The 23,367-nt window shown below is 38.0% G+C and overlaps 1 protein-coding gene across 1 annotated transcript in view; it reads left to right on the forward strand.

Moving 5' to 3' along the window:
- l(2)k05819 (transmembrane protein 94-like protein l(2)k05819) overlaps window positions 1–23,367 on the forward strand; it is an 809,128-nt gene that overhangs the window by 235,847 nt on the left and 549,914 nt on the right. The window contains exon 8 of the mRNA XM_090377739.1: window positions 22,663–22,863. Coding sequence (XP_090233865.1) covers window positions 22,663–22,863 — 201 coding nt within the window. The remainder of the gene's footprint in view (window positions 1–22,662; window positions 22,864–23,367) is intronic.

Consider the following 23,367-nt stretch of genomic DNA (forward strand, 5'->3'; position numbering starts at 1 on the left):
CCAGCAAAATATGTCGATTCGTGGCTGCTTTGGAAACGTCATTCAGCAACAGAGGAGGAAAAGAAGTCGGCATAGGGTGTCAGATGAGAACTTAATAAAAATTTGGAATGTTCTATAAAAACTTTATTATGAAATTATTTTTACTTGTTATTTATTTTTACTTATTATTTTTAGGGTCAGTAGTCTAACGAAGAACCCTTATGTCACTTGGTTGTCTCTCTGTTCGTCTATCTGTCACAGCATTGCATCTCTGGAACTACTCAACCTATTGACTTGAAATTTTGCATGAGTTTGTACATCATGTGGGCCAACGTAATGTCATATTGATCGTTGTCGAGAAAAATTTGTCTGAGAAATGGGGGTAAAATGTGGGGGGGGGTATAAAATGCCGTCAACCTATAGCTTATTATACACCGTTGGAAAGAGCTCAACTAGTAGGTTTAAAATATAATTTTAAAATATTTTTAAAATTAAAAATGGCAAAAAAATTTGAGTAATTTTCATGTCCCCCCCCTCTATTTCCGTCGCTAGTGGAACTAAAAATTTAAAAATCAAATTAGCTACGCGTTATTCGATGCTTATCAAGGGAAAACTATTCTGATTGAAATCTGTCATTTACTTTTTGTTAAAATTTTAAAAAAAAACAATTTTTTATTGCACTTCGATAGTGCGCTTCTTTTTACTAAGTAACTCTCCTTTTGGTGACAAAAAGGTTGCTAAATAGTTAGTTAATAATTCTATGAAGGTAATTTATAAATTTTGCCACGAGAAGTATTTTTTAACAATTTTCAAAGCTGGATTTGTCCCGGCAAGGAGGTACTCAGAGAGCCAGTGTTGAGGGGGCAGTGGTGGGAAGTTGCCTGCATGTAGTCTTGCACAGTCCTCACCTGCCAGTCTATTCTCCTCAAGACTTTAATCGCTTTTCCAGGAAGAAGTTGGAGTCGGTTCTCCCACCCTTGTCATTCCTAACAGCTGGAAAGACTCAAATAGACGTTAGTTCCTCAGTTTTAGGCCAATCCGGGGTACTACAAACTTTTTTCAGTTATCATAAAGCTCTCTATCTGAGATACTACACTAACGACCATTTGTGACTATGGACCTTTCATTCTGAGTGCCCAGTACTCAGTAGTTGACCATTCGTGACTACACTGTAACCTACATTGACCATTCGCTGTAAAAGAAAATCACTTTTCTAATTCTCGAACGGGGCGCTTATGGTTGATTCACAGCAGTGTCCAACCTACAGCCCACCCGGAAAGTGAACTAAAACAGCATTTTAAATTTTGTTAATTATCAAAAAAATTCTCATTAAATGTTTTGGTTGGTAAATGTAATAGTGTATTGTACTTAATAAAATTTTCGAATATTTTCGATTTTACTTTTACATGCAACAAGATATGGAAAATGCAACACACTAAAGAATTTTTGCATAATACCAGTTTGGACATCACCGCAGTAGAAGGTGGAGCAGAGCCCATTGGGAATACCCCTTGATCTGCTCACTGTTGACTAGCGCGACTTCTCCGTAGCCCAATTAATTCGCTCTCTTTAGCTCTCTTAATTCGTGCAGCAGCACTAATTGCCTAAAGGCCAGAAATGCGAACAGTGCATACCAAGTAAATTCTCTCCTAATCCATTCACTATATGAAAATTTTCTCGCTCAACGGAAACTATTTTAAATGTAACTTCCAAGGGGAAGTCAAAATAATTTGCTATAAAAGGACTTCGTTAAACAGAGGTCCCACTGAGTAATTTAGAATTATAAAAATGGTTATACAATAGGCAGTGAAAAATGCAAATTTAGTAAATTATTTTACTTATTTGAATAGTAGGTAAACATGTGAAAAAAATTTACGGAATATTACAAATTTCTAAGTGTATTGCATCCAAACGTCACACGTCACTATTAATAAAGGTGCCGGTATGCCGTACCGTTGCGTACCGTCCCAAAAAAAGCACTGTATATATATATATATATATATATATATATATGCATGTGTGTGTGTGTGTGTGTGTGTGTGTGTATAATAAAAGAATAATATTAAGAAGCTAAGTAATCATATAGTTTGGAGAGTGCAAAAATGAAGATAGTGTTGATAATGGATCAGGGACACTGCATTAGCAAAACGTACTCTACAGCCATAATGTGTATACATATATATATATTTGTATATAAAAGGAATCTTTCTTTCTTTTCCTATTATTTCCCAACCTAACGTTTAAGGTTGGGTCACGAAATATAAGGAAACCTTTTCTGTTATTTCCTAACCTACCATTTAAGGTCAGGTACGAAATATAATGAAAAATAAAGAAACCTTTTCCTTTTTTCGTAACCAAATATAAATCAACAATATAATAAAAACACTCATGAACTCCAAAAATCTGCATTTAATAATGAGAAAAAAACATAATGAAGAACATAAAAATGAACAGAACAAAACTTTTATTAATTTAGTTTTCATCAAAAAATCAACCAACGTTTTATTTTCTTTACAAATTTCTTCCATCTTTAAAAGATTCATCACTACTATTACCTGTTTACTGTTCATCACAAAACTATTATGCACCGTTCTTTACTCATAAATACACATAATGCCAACCAATGACTACACAGTATCTTGTCGTCTGTCGTGCCCGCCACCAATCATTTCATCGTTTGCCATGCCTACCTGTCAATCAATATATCCTTTCAGATTTCAGCTCCAAACTGATAACACCTGTTTACTGAGCAAGCAGCACTAGAGTCTGGTGTTGGGAAACTAATTTTCCACGTAAGTTATCCGACGTTTCTTGTCGTTCTCGTGTTGACTTTTTTTACCTTAGCCCAAAATTCTTAATCCTTAATTGCCTCCAAGATTTTCAGTTCATCAGCAACAATAGTTGGGTTATCTAAGACTTTCCCACACCCAGTACACAATGATCTGATCTGATTCATTTTCTTTGTCTCTGTATTCTCATGCATGAAACATTCTTCCCCATTCTTTGCTCTCTTAGCCACTGCTTTCTCATACTTAGCCTTGGCCTCCCTAACCTTATCTGTGGTACTATTACAGATCAGCTTGTAGCTGTTGTAGGTTTTGGTACTTTTTATCACTGTGTAACTTTCCCATTATCTATTTTTCTGCCCTATTAGAGTGGCCAGCTCCATATTCATTTATCTCGGCATCCGCTTTGTGCTGTTTTTTCTTAATAGTATTTATGCATTCATTGTTTTAAAGGTATTCCATGATTCTACTGTATTTGCTCTTCCATTGCCATCCAACCAATTAATAGATTCAATGTAGTGCTTTAAACTGTCATGGTTCCCTTTTCTGAAATTAACTCCCATACCTTTACTTTTAACTACTGCAACATTGTTCTTCATCTTCCAATTAACAACTGCATGATCACTACCTGTGAATGGTTCCTGTACTGTAAGCCCTGTGATGTCTTCTGATTCGTGAGAAAGGATTTTTTTTTTTTTTTTTTTTTTTGTAGTTGGCACATTGGCTTCTGTGGCCATAATGCACCTCCCAAGGTTTTTGCAGTACTTTGATCCAAGCCAGAGGCAGGATTCGAACCTGCGACCTTTGGGTTGCCAGGCAGGCACTTTAGCCACCCGGTTAGCCCGGTCGGCATGAGAAAGGATGAGGTATAGAATATTCCTACTCCTAGTATTTTCTTTAACATGATACTAGAAATAATAATAATCTGATTTATTTAAAAATTTTGTTTCCCACTTATTCCAGTCAGTTAGAGGCAAATTTAAATCACCCATAATTGAGACATTCACACTTGCTTGCCCATTCCATCTGCCTGTAGAAATTCTTGTAATACTCTTTATTATCATTCTGGTTTGTAGATTATGCCCTCTCTCATTATACCTTTACTTCCACCTAACTCACACCACCTAAATTCTATGCTAGCAGGTGTAACTTCTGACTGAATAGAAGTTATTTTTGCTCTAAGGCTGCTTTTGATAAGATGCAAGACTCCCACCACCACCTCTTCTGTGTTCCCTATCTTTCCCATATATATGTTATACATGCCATAGTGGAAATTGTGTTGCCTAATTTCCAGGTGGTGCCAAGTTTCTGTTCCCTATTATGTCAGCATCCTAATCAGTCATTTGAATTCACTCATTTTTATTGACAACACTTCTGTCTCTACTGAAGGCACAGTTAACACTAAGTATTCTTCTATAGTTTACGCGCCTCCTTAGCCAGGTGGGAAGGAGCAGCAGTGCGTAGCACACGCTTCTTGATTAGACCGGGGTTCGAGCCCGTCACCACCAAATACGGAGGATGCGGAAAGGCCAGGGAATGACCACCGCATATCCCGGAGCAATATGGTCTTAGTTGCTAATGCTCCTAAAAAAAAAAAAAAAAAAACAACCTATAGTTTACTACCTTGATCCCCCCCCCCCACCCCTTGAAGTTATTAAGAAACATTATCCTATTTAGGTTTGTTTTCCTTATCCTCCTGCTCATTTAAAACTTTTCCACCCTCAGAATATCTTGCAAACATTGGATGATGTGGCAACAAACAAGATTTCTTGAGATATATGCAAGCAGTACTTATCATCTCAGTATTCATTTGAACAAACCCACGTTTGTTCAAATGAATACAAACTGTACAAAATAGATTCCTTCTACCTACAAATGTGGGCCATGTCAAAATTTCTCACCTAAAGCCTTGTAGAGTCCAGCCCGTCTTAAGTGAATCCACAAGGCTTTTAGCATATAATCCCTCCTGTGATTCTGGGCAGAATTGCATACAAATACACATTCTGACTTAACTCATGGCATTTTTTCAGCATGATCCTATATTTATGCAACAAATCTTTCAGACATGTTTGTTTAATATCATTATTTCCCTCCTCACATGAATAATCATGCTCTCTTTATCCCCCCCACCTCTAACAATCTGTTGGTAATATCATCAATTGCTCCTGTTGTTGCTCCTGGAAAATTGACCCTGGTTCTGGTTCAGCTTTTTTCATTACAAAAAATGTTACCTGTTTCCCTGACAACAGAGTCTCCCAGTAAAACTGAATTTTCTTCAACCAGAGTAGAATGCACTTGATTATTCTCTTCTGGGACCCAAATCTGGTGCATATCTTGGTAGTTCACTAGATACTTGAGTCTTTGACAAGATCATAGTTACATTTGTTTTTAGGGCAAGCTACCGTTTCTTCAGTGACTCAAATTCTGCTAGTAATGCACCATGTTTTCATTTGAGATCTGTAAACTTTTTTCATTGGGTACAAAGAAAATAATCATCAGTTGAGTTTGGTTGGTCTACTAAACTGACCTTCGAATACACTCCACAGTGTATACAAGCGACAGACTCATGGCTCACACACGAGTCATGAGTTTGTCACTAATGGACAGTTGGTTGCCCTTGCATGCACTTGCTCTGCAAAGGAAGTACACTCAAGTGCCTGCTAAAGGCCACAAAATCAGTGTTCACCTCCAAAACCCACAAGCACGGTAGAGGTGGAAGAAAAGTAATGTAGAGACTTATTAGTATTAGCAATGGCCACATAGTGCAAGGAAGCCTATGGCTTAGGCTGCACCAGCCAAAAAAAAAAAAAAAAAATAATAATAATAATAAAAAAAATAGTAATAAATAAATAAATAAATAAATAATAATAAGAAAAAATTTAAAAAATAATAAAAAATAATTAATAAGAGAAAAGGAAATAGACAATCTATGCGTTTCCCTCCTCCCATAGGTAATTATCCAGCTGACCTTTGAATTTCCCCAGAATGTCAGCCTCAACCACCTATGTAAGTAACTTATTCCAGTAATTTATAACTTGCTGGCTAAAATAAAATTTCCTGCAATCCAGTCTAAACATCTCTCACCATAACTTGAAATTATGTCCTCTAGTTCTAGAATCATTTATAACCATGAAAATTTCTTTCTCATTCATTTTACTTATGCTTCTCAGAGTCTAAAATACCTCAATCAAGTCTCCTCTAAGGTGCCTAGTTTCCAAGCAATGCAACCCACAACTAGCAACTTGCTGATGCTATCGAGCCCTGGAAAGCACGCCAATGGGGATTTCCAGGACTGCTGGGAGTCATAGGGGAACAAATAAATACATGGGCTGTGTTAGGTTAACTAAGAGTAGAATCAGGTGCATGTATACTTGCATGTAAACCAATGCCAGGAGTATAGTTAATAAATTTGATGAGCTTGAAGTGCTAGTCAAGACATCAAAGGCAGATTTGTTGGGATATCAGAGATGTGGTGGGCTCACAGACATAAGTGGTGAACAACTGGAATTTGAGGAGAACAATGTGTACAGTAAGAATAGAAAATAGGAAGGGAGGAGGGGTTATGCTGTTAGTTAAGAAACACATAAAATCAAAGGAAGTGCATCCAATTGATATTGGTGGACAGTGCAATGTTGAGTGTGTTTGGTGTGACATAAGCAGTTGGAAAGGAAAAATGAGAGTAGGTGTGTGTTATAGGCCTAATGAATCTGATGAGTATAATGAGCAATTGTGGAGAGAAATAGAATAGGCCAGTAAATCAGAATGTCTTATAATGGGGAATTTTAAATTTTCAAATATCATCTGGAACTTGTGGGTTGGTTACTTGCACACTAGCAAGACTTTTGTGGATTTATTGGATGACTGTTTTCTACAGCAAGATGTTCGAGAAGCAACCAGAAGGAGTAATATTCTTGATCTGATTATCATCAGTAATTATTCATGCATTAAGAATTTGCAGATAAGGGAACCACTTGGTGACAATGATCACAGTATACTGATGTGGGAATTACTTAAAGATGTAACCACCATCAAGGCTAAAGGGAAAGGTTTTTGCTTTTGTAAAGGTGACTACAGGGGTCTCAGTAGTTTTTAAATTCTGTACAGTGGGATCAACTGATGATCATAAGAATATTGAATTCTAAATGGGAAGCCTTCAGTGACTTAATTTTGGAGGCTACTAGGCTTTTCATTCCAACTAAGAAATACTGTTCAAGGTTTAAGCCTAAATGGATGTCAGATGAACTAATGAGGCTCTTGGCAGAAAAGAAAAATGTATGGGATGCATATAAAGTATCAGGTGACACAGAAGCCTATGGCAGATATAAACTAGTCTGTAATCAAGTCACAGAGGAGGTTAGGCAGGCGAAGGTAGATTACGAGAAATTCTTGGCCAAGGATGCAAAGAAAAACAACAAAGAGTTCTTTACTTATGTAAACTCTAGAAGGAAAGGGATGAATCAGATTGGACCACTTAAAATAGTTGGGCTGACTATTGATGATCATGCTCAGGTAGCTGATAAACTAAATGAGTATTTTGCATCTACATTCACACATGAGGAGTTATTCAATGAGGGGAGTGCCAGAAGTTTATCAAAATCTAACAGGGAGCTAAATGATTTTGTAATAACTGAGAGCAAAGTAGAGGACAAATTGTTGAAGTTAAAAATAAAAAAGGCAACTGGAGTGGATGGTATCTATTCAGTTATATTAAGGGAGTCTGAAAAGGAAGTAAGCAAACCCTTAGTCATAATTATGAGAGCTTCCTTGGACTCGGGGGAGGTCCCCATGGATGGAGATGTGCAAATGTATCACCAATTCACAAAGTAACTATAGACCTATTAGTTTAACTTGTGTTCCGGGGAAAATAATGGAATCACTGGTTAAAGAAGCATTGCAGAACATCTAGACAAGACTTCAGTAATAGTTAAGACACAGCATGGGGTTTGTTAAAGGGAGGTCTTGGCTGACCAATTTGATTGGATACTATGATTTGGTCACAAAGGAACTGAATGCAGGGAATAACTTTGATATCATATATTTGGATCTTAGAAAGGCTTTTGATACTGTTGCACATGGAAGACTGCTGTACAAATTGGAGAAATATGGCATTAAGGGTAAGTTGCTACAATGGATAAAGGGATGGTTGACTGGTAGAAGATAGAGAGTGGTAATCAATGGACACTGCTCTTTATGGACAAATGTTATTAGTGGAGTTCCCCAGGGTTCGGTGTTGGGCCCATTGTTGTTTTGTATATTTATCAGTGATATTGATGAAGGTATATCATGTTTAGTGTCCAAGTTTGCAGATGATATAAAGGTTAGCAGGGTTGTTAATGACAGTAAAGACAGTATGCTACTCCAACTGGATCTAGATAAGTTGGGGAAATGGGCTGAGAAATGGCAACTGAAGTTTAACATTGAAATGCAAGGTACTACATATGGGTAGCAATAACTGAAGAGAAATGTTCCACCTGTGTGGTTCTACACTCAGGGAAGTGGAAAGTGAAAAAGACCTGGGGCAATCGAATATGAAGTTCGCTGAGCAGTGCAGATGGGCTGCCATGGCAAGTCACTGAGTCTTGTCAATGATATATAGGAATTTTGCTAGAAGGGACACGGAGGTGATTATTCCCGTTATACAAGGCAATGGTCAGGCCACACCTCAAGTACTGTGTACAGGTCTGGAGGCCTCATTTTAGGAAAGTTGCTAGAATGAGTACAAAGAAAGGCAACAAGATTGGTGAGGGGGGGGGGGGAACAAAGGAGTGCCCTTAAGATTGTTAGGGAACAAAGGGGTGCTCTTACCAAGAAAGGCTTAAATTCTGAAAATTGCAATGCCTGGTGAGTAGGCACCTGCCAGGTGATCTGATTGAGGTGATAAGGCCTTGAATGGCTTGAGCAAGCTGAATACTGATGAGATTCTTCCTGTTGCTCAGATTAAGAACCTGAGGGGACACAGATTCAAATTGAGGAAAGACAATTGTAGAATAGATGTGCAGAAATTTGCCTTTAGCCAGTGGGAGTTGATTGGTGGAACAGACTTCCAACTTTTGTTGTGGAAGTTGATAGCCTAAATAAATTTAAGGCTGAGCTGGACAGTCATTTGGAATGAATGGAGGGGTGAAATGGGAGGGTTTTTTTTTTTTTTTTCAGCTGATGCTGCATAAACTTGCTTTCTTGCATTGTATGCCTCTGCTAATGCTAACCCACAACTAAAGTCTTTCCTCATATGATGTCCTTTTGTCGATCTCACTAGGTGAGTTACCTATCTTTGGACCTTTCAAGGAGCACAATGTCTTTCTTTAGGTGCAGTCTCCATACTTGAACTTAGTATTGTATTCCAAGTGTGTTCTAACAAGAGCCTTATATAATGGGATTATGATGTCCTTATATCTACTAGCAATTGTTTGGTAGTGTCAACTGTAGTATAAGAAAAAATTAATGTAGACAGTAGGGAGGTACCGGATGAATTAGTTTTGGAACTTTTTGCAAAGGAAGAAATGGACACAAGGCAACATCCATACTTCCTCCCAAAAAGAGAAAAATTCAAGACAGAGAAAAGCAAGCTCTCAGATAATGGCTAAATTTGTCTACAGGTGGAATTGTCATGGAATCTGCTGAAATACAGATGGCAAAGTATTCCTGCAAAAGTAGAACCTGTATGGTTTTGCTTGCAGGAGATTTACCTAATGGCAAATGAAACCCTTCCTTACATAATGTTATTATTATCCATAAGGACAGAACCAGGACTGTACTTGCTTGTAGGGGAGTTGATATCCTTGTTACTAATCAGACCCCATTTCAGCCTCTGCTACTCACAACAAGCATAGAGGCAGTAGCAATTAGGCAGGGAGGTGGATTCTCCTTACAGTGCAATCTATGTATTTTTATTCTAGGACAGACATCCTCCAAACAGACCTTGATGAGCTTATTATGCAATTTGCCCTTCCTCTGTCTTAATTTTCAGGGATTTCACTGGACATAATGCCCTGTGGGATTCTGTTGACATCAGTGGAAAGGGACAAATCTTAGAGCATGTGCTCACTGACAATGACTTCTCCCGTCTAAATATGAGAACTAACACCTTCCAAATGCCTACTTTATATTTTCTGCCATTGATCTTTCTGTCTGTCTATTCCCCTCTTCTCTTCACTTACAAGGGAAGCAGAGGAGAATCCACATGGAAGTGATGCTGTGCTAACTTTATTGCTTAGGGCGATTCTTTGTCTTGCCCTTAGGTTATCACAGCAGCAGAAGATTGATTTTACCGGAATGTCTTCCAACGTCTGGCAGAGTTCAGCATCATTCTAGTCATTCTTGAGCCTCTCAAAAAAAAACTAAAAACAAATTTTAGCGGATAAAATAGCACCACAACCAGTCTTCTAGCATTTAAATTATGCACCAAATCCTTTGTTTTCAACTTCATAGCGAAGAGGAAAAAGATGGATCCATTTTACATCCTCTATTACTTAGGAAGTTGGTAAAATTAAAAGAAAATACATATTACATCCTCATCAATTGTGGATTATAATAGATAATCATTTCATAATGAATATCATTATAAATGATATTCATTATGAAATGATTAAACATCTTCCAAAATCTGTCAATTATGTTCTTTCTATATAATAGAAACTTTTTGAAGAGCAGTTTGCAGGCATTTCTTTCCTTTATAAGTTAGGAAAAGATCCTAAATTTAAAGCTACTATCCTATCATTCTGAATAGTTATTTATGCAAAATACTGGAGAGAATGGTCAGTGCTTATGCGATCTTTAGAAGCAAATAACCTTCACTCTAAAATACATTGTGGCTTTGGAAGGAACAGGTCCACATTGGAAGCATCTATCGGAGATGGTTTCCTAAATTGGGAGCACCTGGTGTCAGTCTTTTTTGACATAGAAAAAGCATATTACCCAGCTTGGAGATTTGGAATTTTAAAAGACCTTTGTAATCTTGATCTTAGAGGTTGCCTCCTGTTTTTATTAAAAACTTTTTTTTTTTCATTTCAGTTCTTCAAGGTTTGTGTGGGATCCATCCCTCCTCTCTTGGTCCTTTTGCCAAGTGGAGGGAATATCTCACATACCCATTTTAAATGTTACACTTTTTACCATCAAAATGCATTCCATTACAGAATAACTTCCTCCAAATGTAAATGGCATCCTCTACATTGAAGACTTTAGCATATTTTCCCGGTCATGCAACATGAGGGTCATTGAAAGACAACTGCAACAAGAAGTTGCGAGATTGCCTCGATTCCTGAGAAATAGCTAATGGTCTCAGAAGACTGTTTGTGTATATTTTTGTCACAAGTATAGTCTTCATCCTTAGCCCAAATTGGTAGATAAAATTTTGTTCCAGTAGTATCCGGCACAAAATTGTTGGGACTCATATTTGATAAGGAGTTAACTTTCCTTCAACATATTCATCTGCTGCAAATAAAGTGTACAGAACCTTTCAATATCCTCTGTGCTCTCTCCTCTAGCTCATGGGATGCAGACTGTTGCACCTTTCTGTCACTTTATCTTGCACTTACATGATCTGAACTAGATTAGGGGTCTGAAGTATATGCATATACCAAAAATAGTGTACTTCGATGGCTGGATTGCTTCCATCATCAGGTGATTCATGAAATCTTCAATTCAGAGGTTAAATATGGATGCAGTTAGCATTGAGGCATTTGATGCAAGAAAGCAAGCTTATGCAGCATCAGCCAAACAGCCAAAAAAAAAAAAAAAAAAAAAACTTCCACTTCACACCTCCGTTCGTTCGAAATACCTGTCCAGCTGAGCTTTAAATTTATTTAGGCTATCAACTTCCACAAAAAGGGATGGAAGTCTGTTCCACCAACCAACTACCCGCTGGCTAAAGGCAAATTTCTGCACATCTATCCTACATCTGTCTTTCCTCAATTTGAATTTATGCCCTCTCAGGTGATTATTCTGAGCAAGAGGCAGAATCCCATCAGCATTGAGCATGCTCAAACCATTCAAGGCTTTATACACCTCTATCAGATCACCTCGCTGGTGCCTATTCTCCAGACACTGTAATTTGCAAAACTTAAGCCTTTCTTCGTAAGAGCAACCCTTTGTTCCATTCACTAACCTTGTTGCCCTTCTCTGTACTCATTCCAGCAGCTCTACATCCTTCTTGAAATGAGGCCTCCAGACCTGTATACAGTACGTAAGGAGTGGCCTGACCATTGCCTTATACAAGGGAATAATCACCTCCTTATCCCTGCAAGAAAAATTCCTGTATATCATTGATAAGACACCATGAGCTACTTTTGCAGCCCATCTGCACTGGTCAGAGAACTTCATATCTGCCTGTAAAATTACCCCCAGGTCCTTTTCATTCTCTACCACTGTCAGTGTATTACCACAGAGTTGATATGTTGCTCTGGGGTTGCTGTTTCCCATATGTAGTACTTTACATTTGTCAATGTTAAACTTCATTTGCCACCTCTCAGCCCATCTGCTCAACCTTTCCAGATCCTGTTGCAGCGGCATAGCGTCAGTAGTGTCCTTAACAACCCTGCCAACTTTTGTATCGTCTGCAAACTTGAACATTAAGCTTGATATACCATCATCAATATTATTTATAAATACAGAAAACAATAATGGACCCAACACTGAACCCTGAGGGACTCCACTGATTACATTAGTCCACGATGAGCAGTGTCCATTGATAACCACTCTCTGTCTTTTCCCCCTTTATCCATAGCAGCAATTTGCCTCCAATGCCACATTGCTCCAATTTGTGCAGCAGTCTTCCATGTGCAACAGTATCAAAAGCCTTTCTAAGATCCAAGTATATAATATCAAAGTTATTCCCTACATCCAGTTCTTTTGTGACTGCATCATAGTATCCAATCAAATTGGTCAGGCAAGACTTTCCCTTAACAAAATCATGCTGTGTCTGAGCTATAACTGAAGTCTTGTCTAGATTTGATCCTGCAGTGCTTCTTTAACCAGTGCCTCCATTAATTTTATGGGAACAGAAGTTAAACTAACAGGTATATAATTACTTGTGTCGCCCTTTGATCCTCCTTTGTGAATTGGGGTCACATTTGCACATCTCCAGTCCATGGGTACTTCCCCTGAGTCCAAGGAAGCTCTCATAATTATGGCTAAGGGTTTGCTTACTTCCTTTGCTGCCTCCTTTAATATAACTGGATAGATCCCATCCACCCCAGGTGCCTTTCTTGTATTTATCTTCAACAATTTCTCCTCCACTTTACTCTCAGTTATTACAAGATTCTCTAGCTTACTGCCAGAGTTGAATACACCTCCGGCATTCCCCTCGCTAAATAACTCCTCATGTGTGAATGTCGATGCAAAATATTCATTTAGTTTGTTAGCTACCTGAACAGGATCATCAACAGTTGACCCATCGATATCAAGTGGACCAATCTGATTCATCCCCTTCCTTCTAGAGTTTACATAAGTAAAGAACTCTTTGCTGTTTTTCTTTGCATCCCTTGCAAAAGATTTCTCGTAGTCTGCTTTCGCCTGCATAACCTCCTTTGTAACTTGGTTACAGATCAACTTGTATCTATCATAGGCTTCTTTGTCACGTGTTAATTTGTATGTATCCCATGCATTTTTCTTCTCTGCCATATGTCTCATTAGTTCATCTGACATCCACTTAGGCCTAAACCTTGAACAATATTTCTTAGTTGGTATGTAAAGCCTAGTAGCTTCCATGATAAGTTCTTTGATTGCTTCCCATTTTGAATTTGCTGTTGGTAACATCATCAGTTGGTCCCACTGTATACAATTCAAATACTGTCTCAGTCCATTGTAGTTGCCTTTACGAAAGCAATAACTCTTCCCTTTACCCCTAATGGTAGTTGCCTCTTTGAGTAAAGCACACTGTGATCACTGCCACCTAGTGGTTCATTTACCTGCAGATTCTTAATGCATGAAGAATCACTACTGATAATCAAATCAGGGGTATTACTCCCTCTAGTTGCCTCCCGAACATGCTGATGTAGAAAAACAATCATCTAATACATCCACAAAAGCCTTTCTAGTGTGTGCGTGACCAGCCCCCAAATTCCTGTCAATATCTGGGAAATTAAAATCCCCCATTATAAGACTCTCTGATTTACTGGCCCACTCTATTTCCCTCCACAATTTCTTATTATACTCATCAGAGTCATTAGGCCTATAGCACATTCCTACTCTCAATTTTGATCTCCCAATGCTTATGTCACATCAAACTGACTCGACACTGCTCTGTCCAGCAATGTCGACCAGACAGAGCAGTGTTGGATTTTATGTATTTCTTAACTAATAGCATAACCCCTCCTCCCTTCCTATCCTGTTTATCCCTTCTGTAGACATTGTACTCCCGAAATTCCAGTTCTGCATTCCTTATATCTGTGTGACACCAAGTCTCTGAAATCCCAACAATATCTGCCTTTGATGTTTTGAGCAATACCTCAAATTCATCAAATTTATTTACTAAACTACTAGCATTGGTGTACACGAAAGTATACATGCACCTGCTCTTCCTCTTAGCCACCGGCGCCTCCGTAGCCAGGTGGGAAGGAGCAGCAGTGCGTAGCACATGTTTCTTGATTAGACCGGGGTTCGAGCCCGTCACCACCAAATACGGAGGATGCGGAAAGGTCAGGAAATGACCACCGCATATCCCAGAGCAATATGGCCTTAGTTGCTAATGCTCCTAAAAACCAAATAACAACAATAACAACATCTTAGCCACCCTAACACAACCCATGTGTTTACTTGTTCCCCAGTGATTCCCAGCAGTCTCTGAAATATCCTGCATCTTATTTTCCAGGCTGCTGCTCATTCCAATAGAAGCAGTACAAGAATCACTTTCTCCTCTGCTAGTGGCTACTGTTAATCTATTAGTCCTTGTATTCCCCCAATCTAGCAGTTTTCCGACCCACCTATCACTGCCTCGATAGCATCATCAAACATTCTTGCACCCTTTCTATTTAAGTGTATCCCATCCCTGTAGAAGCAGTCTCTCCTGTTAACAAGTACAGACCAGGCTGAAAAAAATTCTACCCCTTGAGCCTTGCACAATCTTTCCAGGGCCAAATTGATCGACAGGGCTCTCATCATGTACTCCCTCCTATCGTGTCTGGGCAGAATTGCAGACACTTTGAAATTCAACCCTAATTCACGGCTTTTTTTTCAACAGTAATTCCGCCAGTCTCCTACTCTTAATATCATTAGTGCCAACGTGTACAACTATATCACCTTTTGTGCCCTTAAAAGATGATATCTGCTCTACAATGTCATCAACCTTTGCCCCTGGTAGACATACCCTGGTCCTGTTCCACCTATCCTTTTTACAAAGCATGTTTCCCGTTTCTCTGACAATAGTCACCAACAACTACTAGTTCCTTTGGGACCAGCGCATTTTGCCTTGGGGGTTGCCGCTGTGTTGCGCGATGACCAAGTGCCAGCTCTGGCATTGGTGTGGGTAGCTGAGAGCTTGATGGGCCCCTCACTTTTAATCCTTTGAGGGTATCCACCCTGTCCTTCAAGCTCTCATATAGGCCCATAACAACGCTGAGTTGTCGCCTGATTTCCTTACACTCCTTGCATCACACACACACAAAGACATCCCCCATGGCAGTATCATGTCCCATACCCGACTGCTCCACAAACATCAAGCAAGTAGTGCATTTTAATAGGCTGTGATTCAGAGGGCAACTGCCCCCCTCAGTTCTCCCCTGAGCTACAGCACTCCCATTAGCTTAAGCCTTTTGCTTTGCTGCTCTGGTTTGAGTCATGATTTCGATTTACTTTCAATAAAATTTCAATTTCAGTATAAAATTAAATCCTAAACTTGTATCCGAACACAGTTATAACGCTATATTTATGTTTCAGTATCCAGTGTTATCTACGAAATCCCTTTATGTAACTTCCGTATCAAGTTAAGTATTAATTATTTATTTTTTACTAATTATTTATGTTACGTAACCCAAGTTGTTATATGTATAGTTAAAAGTATAATTTAATTGACAATGAAGTTCAACAAGATTAATTATCTGATTAATTGACAATATTATGTACTATACTATATTAAGCGTATGCTATCTATTGTCACGTAATAATGGCTGCAATTTACGAACGGTAAACACGTGGATTTGATACCCTTTCCGATACTAAGTAATACCTACAAAATCTCTATCTTAGTCACTTTAAACTAAGTATCGTAAATAGGAATATAAAGCTACTCTAGAAAATAAGTTAATATGCCAATTTAAGCTAATAAAACAGAAAATAAATCAGAAAAAACTTCTCTGTTCCAGGAGCAGCAAAAATGTACGTCCGCACAGGCTTCTCTCATTCACTATATATTGAACTGTCATTATTATTTCAACAGAAACAGTTATCTCTAAACTATGTTTTAAACCGAAATCCTTGCCAGACCTCTCCACATGGATATCCATTTTTTAGCCACATTGGGAACAACTTAATAATGATTGTCAGACTGCCAGCTGTCCATATCATGGAGAAGCTATCCAAATCATGGTAGAAATGGTAGACCTTCCACCCTGGAATTCTCATGTACTGGCATGCAGCTTCTGCCATAACAACAGGAAAAGCTAACACAATATCCTCTGGAACTCTATTTTGCACATCAAGCTGAACAATCTGATTTCTTGCCAGTCTATATACATGGTGCAAAGAAAAATTTTTCTGTGGGATCTACTGCTGACTTTCCTGACACTGCAATATCCATACATATTATCCCTGATTTCAGCATATAAATGCACAGTTGCAGGCTGTTAGCCTTAGTCACCTAGAAACCCTGCTACAACCACCAAGAATATATTATATATATACTGATTTTGTGAATTCATTGCAGGCTCTGTCAATTAAGAATAATCATCATCCAGTCCTGTCCTGTCCTGACTGAAAACTGGACTAGATGTTTGTTCTTGAATTCCAAAAGGTAATGTAACCAGCTACTGCTGGTTACATTGTCTTTTAGAATCTGATGTTTAATATATTTTATCTTTTAATATATGTACTTTGTGTGACTTTTAATATATTTTATCTTTGGACTTGCATGTCACAGTTGTCAACCACAGGGGCTCATATCTGGTGAGTATAGGCTTGGTACACCAGGGTCCTGAGCTGGATATCATCATTCTTCTCTTCCTTGGTAGTTCCCTTCTACTTCTCTCTCTCTCTCTAGGTAACTCAGAATTTTTATTTTGGGTGGTGCAGCAAAAGCCTTAGGCTTCCTTGCACCATATGGCTAATGATAATAATAATAGTCTGGGAAATTAAAATCCCCCATTATAAGACACTCTGATTTACTTGCCCACTCTATTTCTCTGCACAATTGCTCATTATACTCATCAGATTCATTAGGCCTGTAACACACATCTACTCTCATTTTTACTTTCCCAGTGCTTATGTCACACCAAACAGACTCAACATTGAATTGTCCACCAACATCAATTGGATGCACCTCCTTAGATTTTATGTGTTTCTTAACTAACAGCATAACCCCTCCTCCCCTCCTGCCCTGTCTACCCTTTCTGCACACATTGTACTCCCCAAATTCCAGTTCTGCAGTTCTTATGTCTGTGTGACATAAGAACTGCAGAATGTCTCTGATATCACAACAAAATCTGCATTTGATGTCTTGACTAGCACTTCAAGCTCATCAAATTTATTAACTATACTCCTAGCATTGATGTACATGCAAGTATACATGCACCTGTTTCTACTCTTAGTTATCCTAACACAGCCCATGTATTTCCACTATGATTCCCAGCAGTCCTGGAAAGCACCATTGCCTTGCTTTCCAGGATGCTACTCATTTCCATAGAAGCAGAGAAAGAATCACTTTCAACCCTGCCAGTGGCTACTGTTAATTTATTAGTACGTGTATCCTCCCAACTTAGTAGTTTTCCAACCCACCTAACTCTGCTTCTTTCACCCTTTCTCTTTAAGTGTGCCCATCCCTGTAGAAACAGTCTCTCCTGTCAATAAGCACAGGCCAGGCTGAAAAAAAATTCTACCCCTTGAGCCTTGCACAATCTCTCTCCAGGGCTGAATTGATCCAAAAGACTCTCATCATATACTCCTCCTATCGTGCCTAGGCACAATTGCAGACACTTTCAAGTACAGTCTGTCCTCGTATAGCACGATAGTTGCGTTCCTAGAAACTCTCGTGCAATGCAAAATCGTGCAATATAAACAACAGGCCCTATGGGAAAAGTAGGGTTAGGTGCCGACCACCCAAGATTGAACACACATTTGGAACCAAAACATTACCAAACACAATCGCGTAAGTATTTTATAACGATTAAAATACGTATTAAAAATAATATTATATTATAATAAAGTATTTTTAATACAAAAAAAGTATTTTTTACGAATAAAATACGTATTTTATTCGTAAAAAATTTATTATATTAAATAAAATAGTCGTAATAAAATACTTACATATTTTATAATACGTAAGTATAATTATAATACGTAAGTCGTAATAAAATATTGCTAATGCTTTTGCTTCTCTCGTAAGCAAACTTGCTTTTTGTTTGATTTTATATCCAAACAGATGACAGCGGTTCCATCTCTTCCAATTCTTTGTGTCTTAATCTAATGGATATTAATTATACTTTGAGTTGTTCCCGCTATGAAAGTTGTTTTTATTTTCGCTGCATTCTTTGTAATTCCCGGCATTCCCTCATTTAGGTCTGTAGCACGTGCAATATCACATGGTCTTTAATTTCGCTCAAAGCGTTTCACAATTTCGTATTTTTTCTCTATCGACAGAAGAGGACTGGCCATAAGCCTTAGGGGGGGGAGCCACGGTGGGCCAGAGGCCAGTGTGATTTTGGCCATAAACCGTAGTATGAGGCCACTATAAATTTTCCCGGGTAAGAATTTTTGACCCAGTCCGCCTCTGTTTATCGATATTGCTTCTTTTTTTTTCTCTCTGAATCTGCAGTGTCTTAGCCAGGACGCTTCCTTTTCACACCTTTTAAGTATTTTACTAATTTTTAGGGAATAAAGCGCAATTACAAAACGAGGAGGCACGCTTAATACACATAAACAAAGCTGCGCGCGTATAGCAACTGAATAAACAACACCGTAAAGGCCGAGATACACTATTAACACCCCACATTTTACTAAAGCACATTTCTGGGGTTACTACCATAAAACAATAAAAACAATTTCCAGTTGCGTTTCTGCTAGTGGAATCTGTTATAAACTGGTAGTAAACTCCATCTAATTGCATTTGCGATCATACCGATAGCTGGAATTGTGTTGGTTTTTACGTTATTATGGTGAAATGTGTTTCCCCTTCACTGATATAAAACACATAAATACATTTTCGGACTCTTCTTCATTGTTATTGTGTTGCGTTCAGTTGGGGTGATTCCGCGTTCGACTGCCATTTCTTGTAAACACAAAGGCGAGTCGTGTATAAGCGAATTGGGTTTGTGTTATATAAGATAACGTTCCCCTATTTATAAATCGTGTATGATTGAATTCATGTAATGCAAACACGTGCTATACAAGGACCGACTGTATAGGTAAATGCTTTATGTCAGCATTTACCTATACTTGTTAAGTAATTCGGCCTCTCTTCTACTCTTTATATCATTAGTGTCAATGTGTATAACAATATCACCCTTGTGCCCTTAAAAGATGATATCTGCTCTACAAAGTTATCAACCTTTGCCCCTGGCAGACATACCCTGGTCCTTGAATTTTTTAAGTTCTATACAATGGGACCAAATGATGATGTTACCAATGGCAAATTCTAAATGTGAAGCACTCAAGGAAGTAATCTTGGATTTTGCTATGCTTTTTGTTCCAACTAAGATATATTGTTCTAGGTTTAGGCCCAAATAGATGTTACATGAACTAACGAGACTTGTGGCAGATAAGATAAATGCATGGGATGCAAGTAAATTTTCAGTGGACACAGAAGCCTCTGGTATATATAAGCTAGTCTATAATCAAGTCACGAAGGCAGATTATAGAAATCTTTGGCAATGGATGCAAAGAAAAACAGCAAAGACTTCTTTACTTATATAAACTGTAAGAGGAAGGGTCCACTTGATTGGTTCACTTGATGTTGGTGGTTCGACTGTTGATGATCCTGCTCAGATAGCTGACAAAGTGAATGAGTATTTTGCATCTATATTCACACATGAGGAATTTTGTAAGGTGATATCAATGGTTTGACTGTAAAGGACCATTCACAGATAGCTGCCACTACTCATAGTGCCACCATTATGAGTATTTTGCCTCTACATTCACACATGAGCAGTTATTCAAGGAGGAGAGGGCCAGATGTTTATCAAACTCTAACAGGGAGCTAAATGACTTTGTAAATGACTGAGAGCAAAATGGAGGAGAAATTGTTGAAGTTAAACATAAGAAAGGCGTCTAGGGTGGATGGGATCTATCCAATTATATTAAAGAAAGTAAGCAAACTCTTAGCCATAATTAGGAGAGCATCCTTGGACTTGGGGGATTTCCCCACAGAGTGGAAAGTAAAAATGTAACTCCAACTCATTAAGGGGAATCAAAGGGTGACATGAAAAATTACAGACATGTTAATTTGACTTCTGTTCCAGGGAAAATAATGGAGTCACTGGTTAAAGAAGCATTGTAGGTTCATCTAGATGAGACAGCAATAATAATTCAGACACAGGGGTTTGTTAAGGGGAATTCTTGTCTGACCAATTTGATTGGATACAATGATGTGGTCACAATGGAACTTGATGCAAAAAATAAGTTTTATATCATATAATGTATATGATGTCAAAACTTGGATTTCAGGAAAGCTTTTGATACTGTTGCACATGGAAGACTGCTGTACAAATTGGAGCAGTATGGCATTAAAGGCAAGTTACTACGATGGATAAAATGATGGTTCAGTGGGAGAAGACAGAGAGTGGTAATCAATGGATACTGCTCTTTGTGGACTAAAGTGATTATTGGCGTCCCCAGGGTTTGGTGTTGGGCCCATTATTGTTTTGTATAATTATCAATGATGTTGATGAAAGTGTATCAAGCTTAATGTCAAAGTTTGCAGGTGATTCAAAGGGTCGCAGGGTTGTTAATGACAGTAATAGTGTTCTACTGCAACAGGATCTAGAAAAGTTTGGCATATGGGCTGAGAAGTGGCAAGTGAAGTTTAACATTGACAAATGCAGAGTACTGTATATGGGTAGCAGTAACCACAGTGAAATATACCAACTGGGTGGTGTTACATTCAGGGTAGTGGAGAAGGAAAGAGACCTGGGGATAATTGTGCAGTCAAATATGAAGTTTTTGGAGCAGTGCAGACAGTCTGCCAAAGTAGGTCATGGGGTCTTGTCAATGATATACAGGAATTTTGCGAGCAGGGATAAGGAGGTGACTATCCCTTTCTATAAGGCAGTGGTCAGGCCACACCTTGAGTACTGCGTACAGGTCTGGCGGCCTCAATTTAGGAAGGATGTAGAGTTGCTAGAACGAGTACAGAGAAGGGCAACAAGATTGGTGAGGGGAACAAATAAATGCTCTTACAAAGAAAGGCTTAAGTTCTGCCAATTGTAGCGTCTGGAGACTAGGCACCTGTGAGGCGATCTGATTGAGATATGTATGTCCTTGAATGGATTGAGCAGGCTCAATGCTGATGGGATTGTTCCTTTTGTTCAGATGACAAACCTGAGGGACCATAAACTGAAATTGAGGAAAGAAAGTTGTCGAATAGATGTGTGGAAATCCTTTAGCCAGCAGTTAGTTGATTGCTGGAACAAGTTTCCATCTGTCGTGGAAGTTGATAGCTTAAATAAATTCAAACTAGACAAACATTTGGAACAAATAGATAGGTGAAATGGGTGGGTTTTTTTTTTTTTTGGCTGATGCTGTATTAGCTTCTTTGCTTTCACCATATGCCTCTACTAATGCTAACTGTGTATATTGTCAGTGAAATTTAATTCCTAGTGGGTTATGGACTTTTAATCTGCTTTTTGCAAGAAATTTTTCTGTTTTCCATCAGATTTTTAAAAATTTCTAGTGCCTTGACTGTTTTTCTCAAAAAAAATCTCCTCTACCACCCCCCATCCACTTGCAATTGACCGATCTCCAGTTTTTTGAGTCACCTGGTTCATTTGTATGGTGGCTAATGGTTTGGTTTGGAATATTCTTATCCCTTCTATTTTCTCTAATGTGCTAATACAAATAATATTCATTTAGGTTATTTAAAAATTTTGTTACCCATGGTGAGTTACCCTTCTCACTTTTTGCAATCTGTAATCGATAAATTGAAATTACCCAAAATAAGATTTTTGCAATTGCTCACCCATTCCACCACTTGCATAAAATATTTTATTTCCTTTTATTAAAGAGTGTGAAGAGAGGTGTATTTGCTAGAACATATGCTTGTTTTTTTTTAAATGTCACCATATAAAAATTCAAAACTAAAATAGTTACTTTTTGTTTGGTGGCACCTGTTGTATGAAAAGTTTGCCTTTGCTTTGCTCATTCCTGTTCTTGTGAGGATTGAATACTCACAGGAAAACTTAGTTGCATTTTTGCAGCTACACCTTCAACATCTTCATGTACAAGAGACATTGATCAATAGAATGAGTAATTGTTTTGTTTGAATTGATGTTATAGTCATATTAACTACAGTTAATAATAAATAAAATAAGATATGATTATCCTATATATATGAATTTGTAGGTTAAATGTATTTACATAGGTACAAAACCAAAATATTTTGGTTTTTTATTTTTATCCGTAATTGATGGGATGACTGAAACATTTAGATAACCAGAACATGCTGCATGTGCCGAATAACAGAGCTTTTACTGTATAATGCAAATATTTCAATCTGTATAATAATTTGCGGATGTGATTTATTATGTTTGTTTTGTTATAGGTCGTGACCTTAAGCATTGGCACACTCCATGCACTGTATTTGGCTCCAGATGGTGTTGAATGGAAGGAACATATTATTCTGCGCCCTGCTTTAGTTTTCTTACCTCTCTTACCTTTGGCCTTACCACTATTTTGGATCTTGCTTAATGCATGTGGAATGGCTCATCTCTTAGCAGTAGTACACGTTTCCCAAAGTATACACGTAAGATAATTTGATTTTATAAATAGTAATTATGTTATGATTGATATAAATTAAAGTAGAACTGTGATATGATTAAATCTCTTCGATTGAATTCTAATTTTGTTTGGCATCTAATAGAATTTGGTAGAATTCTGTAAAGTAGAGTATGGGCACTTAGACTATTATCATTAGCCATATGGTGCAAGGAAGCCTAAGGCTTATGCTGCACCAGCCAAAAAAAAAAATTCCCAAGTTATATATATATATATATATATATATATATATATATATATAGAGAGAGAGAGAGAGAGAGAGAGAGAGAGAGAGAGAGAGAGAGAGAAGTAGAAAGGAATCACCAAGAAAGAGAAGAATGATGATATCCAGCTGAGGACCCTGGGTTTGCCAAGCCCATACTCACCAGATGTGAGCCCCTGGAGTCAAATATTGGGGTTATTGTTCCCTAGGTGTAATAACTTAACCTTTGCTGGATTACAGCATAGCTGCCATTTTTCTGACCATCCCTAA

This window comes from Mastigoproctus giganteus, chromosome 7 (assembly GCF_048544385.1).
Source record: "Mastigoproctus giganteus isolate SK-2022 chromosome 7, ASM4854438v1, whole genome shotgun sequence".
Classification (NCBI taxonomy): domain Eukaryota; kingdom Metazoa; phylum Arthropoda; class Arachnida; order Uropygi; family Thelyphonidae; genus Mastigoproctus; species Mastigoproctus giganteus.